This window comes from Glandiceps talaboti, chromosome 6, assembly GCF_964340395.1.
Source record: "Glandiceps talaboti chromosome 6, keGlaTala1.1, whole genome shotgun sequence".
In the NCBI taxonomy this organism is placed as follows: domain Eukaryota; kingdom Metazoa; phylum Hemichordata; class Enteropneusta; family Spengelidae; genus Glandiceps; species Glandiceps talaboti.
In genome coordinates, this window is record NC_135554.1 from 16,174,695 (window position 1) to 16,185,591 (window position 10,897).

Here is a 10,897-nt window from a genome sequence, read left to right on the forward strand (position 1 = left end):
CTAACTAACTAACCGTGTGATTGATTACACGTGGGAGTTTAGGTACAAGTGGTATTTATTATGCATTTTCTGTACGGAAATTTCGTAATTTAACAAATTCGAATATCACTTGATTTTGGATCCGTTCCTATCCCACTCCAACTCGATATCTACACATCCCCCTTATTAATTACTTGTCAACTTGCGCCCTCATAGACCAACAGACCACGCCTTGACCAGTGTACGTAGTACTATCAAACTTGAGTTTACACTACGGTTGTTCTTTGTGACATAACAGTAGTTCTTCGTGACAGGTTGTGGTAGACACTAGGCGGGAAAACGACTTCTGAACAAAATCTGTAGACCACTTAAATTCCATAGGAACACTACCAGGCTGGCTTCCATCGTATGACGCAGCAGTTTCTTGTATCACTATACAAGCTACAAGGTCACTTGTAATTCCAGTGTACAACATCCTCAATATCATTGGTAAGGGTAAGCAAATGTGTTCACTTCTTCAAAAATAACTTTTCCTCCCAGTGTATGTATATGTGATTGCATAGTGGTAGTAATCTAAGTTTACAAAACGGGCTAAAAGACTTCGAATTTCCGTAACTATGTATTTTAACCGTGTCACCTTAGTGATAGCTCCCTGTGCGCCTAGTAATTTACAATAATGGAAATCGGCATATCAAGGTACATGGCCCCAAACACGAAGTGCTTTTCATCAATTACATTTCATATAGTATATTCACAACATATTTTTTCCTGAGTTTTATTTCTCATTGATGGCATAAAGTCCCGGGGGTGATACCAGTCGCCAGCCCTGGTAAGGGTGTGTGGCCAGTGCCGTCAAACCCATGCCCCATTTTAGACTCATTTCGACCAAAAAACCAACACCCATTTCAGACCATTACAGGTTTTGATAAGATCCCTTAGGAGACAACATTTTTGGGGAAATATAATGGCACATTTATGATTGGTAAAGGACGATATCGATGGACAACATGTTAGGCTACGCAAAATCGAAAATAATGCAGGGTGGACCACATTTTCAGACTCTTCAGCGCGAAAAAAAATCAGACCCCATTTTCAAGACCAAAGGGCTAAGGGACCGGTCAGTTTCTCCAGCCTGGGGGGGGGGCGGTGGATTCTTAAATCGGGCCGACAAAAAGTCACTGACCCCCCTATCTGTAAAACCCAAAACAGGCTGACCCCCCCCCCCCCATCACTTAATTCTAAAACATGATGACCCCCCCCCCCCCCATATATGATATTCGCATGAGTGACAGGTATTTTTTGATCGTGACTCAGTGTGGACTGCTTGACTGTCTTGCATCTACTTTATAAGATCCCGGGTTAGCACTATCATAATTATAATTATTGACTACACAGGGTAAATATATTTGAAAAGGAGTTTAATAGCATCTTGACAGTGAAAGGTAGGGGGAAAGCTTGAGAAGGGAATATGTACAGCTGTCATGGGGGGTACTAGGGGGTCTCCCCCTAGAAGCCCAGGAGGTTTTTAACTCTGAAAAGTCAATTTTGAGACTATTCAGACATTTTTAGAAAATCATTTCCAAGCTTTACAAGACAGCACCAACATGTAAAAAGCAACTACATAAGGTTGAAATATTTTTGAAATATAGTTTGATAGGATCTTGACAGTAAGAGGTAGGGGAGAGATCTTGAGACTGGGATGTGTACACCTCATGGGGGGGTCTGAGGGGGTCTCCCTCTAGAAGCCCTGAAGGATTTTTACTCTTATAGCCAATATTTACGCTATTTAGACCCTTCAAGCAATAACTTAATCCGTGCTTTACAAGACAGCAAGTATCAGAAACTATTCTTTATAACTTACACTAAGGGTTGAAATATGTTCTTAAAAAGTTAAATGGCATCATTATATACATGTAGGTCAGCACATCTAATGGTAGTATCATTGGTAGGGGAGATTTGTAGATTAAGGCAATTTTAGACTATCTTGGCAAACATTTCACATCTTGAAAAGACAATATCATCTCAAATTAGAATAGGGTGAATATATTTAAGAAAAGTTTAATACCATTATGACAGTAAAAAGGTTAACGTTGTTGGTGTATCTGATTGTTGGTTGAATGCATGAGTGACCTCTGGGGGTGAGGAAGTCCTTGGGGTTTTCCCCCTGGCAGATATGGAGTTTTTTGCTTGAGATACTAAGGCAATGTTTAGGTTATTCATAACCTTTGAGGTAATATTTCCAAGCTTCGAAAAGCTAACCTAAATGTACGTTTTAAATGAGTTTCCTATATCACGTAAAATAGACATGTAACATTAGTATAGGGGCATTAATATATGTATAATAAAGTCACCGGTATGTTAGAGAACTTTAGGTGGTCATACCTAGTGTATAATAGAAACTGGAATCTGATGAGATGTGGTGATTTGTAGTGTCAATAACATGACGAGTAGAACAATTTAGATTAACTTCATTTATAAACTATCTATGAAAATTGCCATTACGAAACCTTCAAGTCACAAGTTCAATTTTGCCCCAAACTGCAATATAAGTGAAGCATTGATTGTGAAACAGCCAAGCATTTACATGACATGTTCTGTAACTAGTGTGGTAGCTAGGTAATACATGTATATGTATATGTATAGTTATGTTTGAACTAATAAGTAATATTAAAGAATTCATGTAAGAAACAGGGACAAGAACAAATATTGACATGTACCACATTTCAGACAAGGCTATATGCCATTGTAGAAAGGATTTTTTTCTTCCATCACAATTTAAAACACAATGACCCCCCCCCCTATCCACAATTTTCAAAACAGCATGACCCCCCCCTACTGCCAATTTCAAAAACAGGGTGACCCCCCCCCTACCAAGCCACCCCCCCCCCGGCCGAAGAAACTGACCGGTCCCTAAAAAATGCACCTCAAAGGGCTGCACATATATACACTATACGAAAAGTCAGATTTACAGGGTGGGTAAAGTATGTAAAATATGTAGTAATAGTGTCATGTTTGCCCATGTATGTCCATCTTTGTCCTTGTTCACAGTACCATGTTTGATATCACCTTTGACCAGGATGGTGTATCTACCATAGTGACACCTATAACCATAAGACGTAGGTAGATATACAACCTTGTTATACCCCTGGGGCATAGGAACTCAAAGTTGGTAATATTGACGGGGTGTAAAAATTGGCTTGTTTATCTGTATATACGTTATAACCACCTTTGCCCCCTATGTAAAGATAGGAACAATCAGATAATTGTGTGTGGTGACAAACTTAGGGAAGACATAGAACTTTACCCTCATCTCCCCTAACGGTAGAAGTTGACCGTTTTCCACACAGACAAATGTGTGTCTTTAGCACCCTTTCTAGATGGGGGCATACACGTATACACATGTACCTAACGCTAATAGATGAACTGGTGCTAGATGAAGTCAGAGGACCATGTTTTGTACCGATGAATTAGAATGGGAAGGTAATACACAGAGGACCAAATTTACCGAAACGATACAGCTGTGACTTTGAACTACTGACACAATAGTGAACAATAAGGGTAAAAATGGTACATTTACCATTGGAACGTTCATCCACATATAACCACCTTTGCCTCCTGTGTAAAGATAGGAACAACATAAGAATACCACTCCTATAGATTTACGAGCAGCTATGATCAGCGAAGTACCACCGGGACAAATATGTTCAAATTACCAGTGAAAGGCTAACATTTATTGGACCCCTGGTAAAAGTTTTGACAAATATTCCACTATGTCCAAAGTTTAAACAACCACGTTTACCTTGATTTCCTGTGGGTGAAAAGGTTGGGTAATGGTGTCACTATGGTAACTATACCCGGGGTGTCAAATGCTTCCAACACTTGCAAGTATTTCGCTGGGTTTAGGAGGACAAAACATGTTAAACACTATGGTTTTCCCCCTGTCACCACCCCTGGTGAAGATGGATGACAGTATGGTCTTTCCCAGTAAGACAAATATACCCCCAAAATACGACCCACCTTTATCCACCCTGACAGACATGAGCAAATGAGACTTTTCGTATAGTGATAAGTATAGTCAAGTAAGAAGAGTAGTCCCCATCATCACCGTAGCATTAGTGCAGTGTGTACCGATCTGTACCATACTGATCTTGTACCCACTTCTTGTACAATGATTTGCCTGTGAAATATCTACACTTATACGACCTGAAAAACTCGCTTGGAACGTAAGACGGGTCATAGCATATGGTGAAGTAGCATTGATACGTACGTGACTGCCTATCAGATTTCATTTTATCATTGACTAGAAGGAGCTGCACCGTAATAAGCTGCCTTACTTACATACAAAACTTATTTTCTTTATTTGCTGGTTTCCATGGATTCAAATAGTGAGATTTACGTTCAATCATCATAGACAGTGTGTTACTCGATGTGATGATAGCTATTGTAACATACATTAGATCTGGAGTTGATGTTAGAGGCAATGGGGTTCATCCACCCCTTATCCTGACGTCACATATGAATCATTAATCATAGACGGTCTGACGATTACATTTACTTTGAAGACCAAGATGTCTGTCACTTGTCAGTCATAGTCACTTTAGAAGATAACATCCCCTCGATAACGACGTAATATTTTTTACATGTAATTATGATCTATCCTTTTGGACTAGCTGTTGTTTTTGATGGCAACAGTTCACGTCATCACGTCCTATACTGGACGCTTCTTCAGGCCGATAGAGTAGAATTGAAACTGTTGCCATTCAAAACAACAGCTAGTCCAGTAGGATAGATTATAATTGCATGTATATTACGTCGTTATCAACTTCATTACCTTGATGATTGGGAACATTCATAGACATAACATCCCCTCTACACACACACACACACACACACACACACACACACACACACACACACACACACACACACACACACACACACACACACACACACACACACACACACATCCCAAAAATACAAGATTTTCCGGAGTTATTATACATTGAAGGAGACATACAACCGTTAGACATGGCCTTTAATTAGGTCATTCTGTGTATTGAATGAATATTTTTTCTTGGGCTATCCTGCAGTTACAATTTCGTTCGAACAAAACGTTTATGAACACCAATCAATCATTTGATGTATTAGTGTTAATGCTGATAGAGTTTGATGTAGACTGACAGATCGTCCGTTGTGGGCGTGGTCTAATCTCCCTTTCACGTCACTGATTACAGTCTAAGTCTGATGAAAGTTGATGAAAGTCGCGTCGAATGATAGAAAAGATTTACAAACAGCACTTGGATGCGTTGTTACTTGATTCACCTTATTTACTTCTGTGAGATGTGTTTTTAAGAATTTATCAAGAGCTACCCTATCGTGATTTAAGAGGAAAAAACACCACAATTACTTTTTGTGTCGAGTAACCAAGAATCCTGCACAAAAACAGTGAATACAAAACGACTATAAATTAATGCTCCATAAGATCGAATAGTCTTGTATGTATGTATGTATGTATGTATGTATGTATGTATGTATGCATGTATGCATGTATGTATGCATGCATGTATGCATGCATGCATGCATGCATGTATGTATGTATGTATGTATGTATGTATGTATGTATGTATGTATGTATGTATGCATGCATGCATGTATGTATGTATGTATGTATGTATGTATGTATGTATGTGTGTATGTATGTATGTATGTATGTATGTATGTATGTACATGTAAGCATGCATAAATGTATGTTTTTTGTCTGTTTGTTTGATTGATTGATTGTTTGTTTGTTTTTTGTTTGTTTGTTTTTTGTTTGTTTGTTTGTTTGTTTGTTTGTTTGTTTGTTTGTTTGTTTGTATTATGTTGCCTATATATAGGTTCTAATATATTGTATTACTTAGTTTTGATTGATTAATATGTGTATGTGTTTTACAGTCTCATCAACCATGTCAACACTGTGGATCTTCGTTGCTGTTCTTCTATTCCATGGAATTGTAGCTGATCAAGTGAGTATCCAACATTTAGATTCATCTACACTTTATTGTTTCAAATAATCATACCATCAATAGTATATTCTATTGAAGACTAATCACATGATAATATTGATAAAAGGTTCGAACGAAAATCAGCAAATGCCACATGGATGTACAGGCTGGAAAGACAATACACCCAGAAACCACAATATACTGGAGATCGAAAGCAAGAATATGTAGTTGTTAATAAAAATTATCAGTTATATAAAACATGTGTATCAAATAAGCACGAAGGGAGCAAAATAACTCTTCACCAACTGAAAGTAATTTTGCCGTATGACATTACGTAATGTTTTGATCACGTGGTTTATTTCAGATTTAAAGCAATGTTATTGATAGCCAGCTTACGATACTTGGAGAACGTAACGGTTTGGTTAAAAGGATACTTGAAAATTTTTTAGATGTAAGAGTATTTCCATTGTCATGTAGATGATATGTTTCCCAATATTTTCACATCAAAAACCTTCGATGTAAACAAAGAAAATACTGGGTTTTTGTCATAAAATTAAAAAGGATTGAAATCTGTCCAAAAATTGTATGAACTTACTGTTCAAAGTTTGAGATTCTCGAACAGTACAATTTATTTTGATAGTTTTGATCGTCTAATAACGTTTCAAACATTTCTGTGACCTTTTATCTACGTCTCCCAGTCCCCAGATTCGTCAGACCCACCTCCCAAACACGTGACGTCAGAAGGATGCGGAGTGTCGAAGGGTTGTTACGTCATACCCAAAGGATGTACTGATGCATATGACTGTTTCGTTATGCTTACCTGGAAAGAGGCCGACAACTCCAGTTCGTTAACAACATTTGAACTCTCGGGAAAATTAAACGGTCACCAGGAATATGTATCTCTTGCATTTTCATTTGATGAACGTATGGTATGTCATTTTTTTGTAACCATGTTTTTTTTAATTTTTTTTTCAATGTTTGACATAATTGTCCATTAAATTGCATACACGAAATTGTCGATCTAAGCTAAGTGAATCGCACACTTTCAATTGCCTCTCATCCTATCTATGTGAGTAGTCGTGTTTTTATTAATATCAATACCATATTTTACGCAATATATTTGTGAAGAATATGTAATAGGGCATCGAAGATGGAAATACCCATTACGACAGGTCATCTAACAAAGTAATGCGAGTACGATAATGTTATCGTTGGTATGCCTGAACGAACGAACGTATTAGTAGTAGTATGCATGCATGCATGCATGCATGCATGTATGTGTGTATATGTATGTATGTATGTACGTATGCATGTATGCATGTATGTATGTATGTATGTATGTATGTATGTATGTATGCATGCATGCATGCATGCATGCATGCATGTATGTATGTATGTATGTATGTATGTATGTATGTATGTATGTATGTATGTATGTATGTATGCATGCCATGAAACTTATGAACATTGCAATGCCCTCATATTTGGTTGTTTATTTCTTATTTTCTGTTACCAGAGCGACGATGACGCCTACTCATGCATATATCATAAAGGCATTGTACAGTTTGAACACACTTATCATGACTATATACACCCCATACCAGCAGATATGCCAAATGTAAGTATTATGTACGAGCCATAATTTTAGCTAAAATGGTGAAAATGTCCTATTTTCTAATACCGTTCATCGAACATCATGTCGAAAGATCTAGAAAGTATTCAGTATAAACTCAAATTCAAGATTTATTAGTAAAAATCTCACAAAATATGTTTTTAATCCAAAGTAGTCAACTTCGGCAGTTATATCAATTTTAGAACTTTTACATTTATAAGAGTCAAACGTAGATATTTGAAATCAAACTCTGATTATTAACAACGCCTCGAAAATTAAAGTTTTAAACTTTGCTGTTGCGTTTAAGAAAACTCCCAGACAAGCTCAATTAGAATCACGAAAAAAAAATCTCAAGTGTCACCTTGCAAACCTTTGACCAAGAGGTCCAAATGATATAAAAGGAACTCAAAATGGTAGTCGTCGAATGCCATAAGCTCTGTGAGAAAATGATATCGAGCTTCTCCTTGAAAACAAGACGTTTGACCCCGGGTTTCTCTTCTTATTTGAAAAGGACCCAGAGAACTAAGCTCCCGTATGGCAAAGTTTGGAGAGACTCTATTAATGCTTTTGAATTGTTTACGAAGTTGGTGCCCGAGGCGTATTGTACCTTTAAGCCCCCATAGCGCAGTAAACTAATGATTGAAGGAACAAAACAGCCTCCAGTGATGACATTGAAAAAGACTTTCATTTTCGCAGGGAACCATCGAACACTACATGGTGTATGCCGAATCAACCATTCAGTGTAGTTTCACCATCCCAAAGGTTGTCAATATAGAACAACTTGGCCTAACCTTTGACCTCGATGATGATTTGTATATCTTTATTGGCCATGGTTCAGTGGCTAACCCTGAAGGTACGTATTTTGGATGTAGTCAAGAACAAAAATAAGTATTTGAATTTGACTGTTTTCTTGTATAAATATATGAACTTTAAAAGGCCGTCCATGGTAATTTTTTAAGTGTATTTTTAATAGACGAATTTATTACATCAAGAAAACTCATTGTCATTGTTCGCCGACAAACCTTTCACTGTTTGCCAATCTTATCAAAGTGAGAAGGAAACAACATGTTTCCTATCAAAGACGTTAATGTATTTATACTAAAAATATGGTACATTTGAAATGAATCGTTCAGCAGTCAAGTAATAAGCTTACAATGTGAGGCATTAGTGTGTACAATACACCATGGGTGAAGGCTAAATGATTGTCGGAAATAACGTAAACACCGTATGTAATGTTTTGTAATGTCTGAAACTAGCTTTACTTGATCATTGGAAACTAAATCGTTTATCTCAACTCAACAGAAGTGTTTATCTTGCTGTCCATGCCACATAAAGTAAGAGATATCTTAACCACCTTGCACAGTGGAATCAAAATGACTTTATCAAAACTAGACCTATCAGTGACGAAAAATACTATTCTTGCACAAAATGCAATTTTTTTTTTGGTTCTTACGTTCATTTTGTGCATTTTGACTGCGTGACTAAGGACGGCCAAGTGAAATCCTAATCTATCTACAGATGACGTGGTCGTTGTTTGACGTAATGTGAATTCGTAGTAACATTCAGAATTACATTTGATTTTCGAATTTGGTTTTGGGGTGTTGATTTCGAATTTCAAACGTTCTTTTTTTTAAACTGGAATCAAAAATCAACGTACGAAAACGGTTTCAGTTACTGGAATGTTAGAGAACTTAGGGTGCACGGAACACTATCCTTTTTGATACATTTTTGTTACAGTGTTATTATCTTTTGGGGGACTGATCTTTTTTACACCCGATCAGAGAGAAGATCAAATGAACGCGAAATCACCTTGAAAATAAATCTGTTTTCTAACAATCTCATTAGCGATTATAACAGAAAAGAGCATTTTATGGAAGGGGGTTTGAAGGTGAGCAATTATTTAGAATGTTTTGAAGGTTATGAGCTCGAGGATACGTTGAAAGCTGGGGGGTATGTTTTCTTCAACCGCTAGTTGGAGGGACAATAAGAACAACTAATACCCCTCCCCCTCAATTTAACTTTGGGGACTTTAATTTAGAAATGTGTGACAATCTGACGCCAGCATAAGTGGTGTTTGAGATGACAGGTCACTTTGACGTCATTAGTCACGCACAACATCTCCATATTTCCAAACATGTTGTGCCAAGTAATATTAATCCAATTCATTTGTTCACTGTTTGTAACAAGTTTGACCTGTTCATGTTAGCGTGTCACTGGCTGTTGTTAGTCTCTAAATGAAATGGTCTACACAACGTAATACGCTTTAAGTGGTCTTACATACAATGTATTACCAGTCTTCTTTTGAGTACTAGCATTTTAACCAGTACATTATATACAACATAAATCGACAAGCTCAGAGCTTTCGACTGCAAACCGTTAGTCTTGTTCACTCGTAGGTGTTTGGTAAGCTCTCAGCTAATCAAGTCATGTCGTGTGTACTGGTTACATTGGTAGTACTGGTAGTCTACCAGAACTGTTAAATTTCCACCAATCTTCTTTTTTCCTTCTATTTCATCACAGCGGCTGTGCCTCGAAAGGGGAAGCATCATGTTCTACCTATTATTTCAGCCTCAAAGATAGATTTCAATTCCGTTGATACCGACAGTTCTGTTGCCAAGCGACCAATCTTCGTCAAATTACATGGTAATAAATTGCAATTGTTGTTGTTGTTGTTGTTGTTGTGTTGTGTTGTGTTGTGTTATGTTGTGTTGTGTTGTGTTATGTGGTGTGGTGTTGTGTTGTGTTGTGTTGTGTTGTGTTGTGTTGTGGTGTTGTGTTGTGTTGTGTTATGTTGTGTTGTTTTTCATTGTGATGATGATAATGATGATGAAGTTGTTGTTGTTGTTGTTGTTGTTGTTGTTGTTGTTGTTGTTGTTGTTGTCAACTTCGTGAATTTAGACCGTAGCATATTGTAGGGTATTATAATATTGGTGTTCATGATACATATATTTCCTTAGCCTTCACAGACTGCTATTATTAGAAGCACTAGATAAGCTGTAATATGATATTCATATATCGTCTTTTAGAGACTCGTGTTTGCATTAAATGTTATATCGGTTAAGATGCATAGATTTAATGTACACATACAATTTACTTACACATTTTCGACAATTCTGTGTCTCCACTACATAATGCGCAATTCGTCGAGTCGTCATCCACTAAACCCCAACCCCCATCTCTTGCTACACTTCTAACTTACAATTGGTCCTATGGCATAGACATTGACAAATTGGTCTTCCATTCTATTCCTAGTCATTTTAAAATCCCAAATCAAATTTTATAAATATTTTTTTCGACAGCTTGTCTGTTCTTGTTCGCCTGG

The 10,897-nt window shown here is 37.1% G+C and overlaps 1 protein-coding gene across 2 annotated transcripts in view; it reads left to right on the forward strand.

Moving 5' to 3' along the window:
- The first annotated feature begins 211 nt into the window (after positions 1-211).
- LOC144436372 (putative ferric-chelate reductase 1) overlaps positions 212-10,897 on the forward strand; it is a 16,858-nt gene continuing 6,172 nt past the window's right edge. The window contains exons 1-7 of one of the 2 annotated variants that reach the window (XM_078125159.1): positions 212-474; positions 5,914-5,984; positions 6,662-6,892; positions 7,480-7,581; positions 8,272-8,428; positions 10,096-10,218; positions 10,875-10,897. The exon at positions 10,875-10,897 is cut by the window's right edge and continues 93 nt beyond it. In XM_078125159.1, coding sequence (XP_077981285.1) covers positions 5,925-5,984; positions 6,662-6,892; positions 7,480-7,581; positions 8,272-8,428; positions 10,096-10,218; positions 10,875-10,897 — 696 coding nt within the window. In that variant the 5' untranslated portion in view covers positions 212-474; positions 5,914-5,924. The remainder of the gene's footprint in view (positions 475-5,913; positions 5,985-6,661; positions 6,893-7,479; positions 7,582-8,271; positions 8,429-10,095; positions 10,219-10,874) is intronic. The other variant, XM_078125158.1, reaches the window with a different exon arrangement.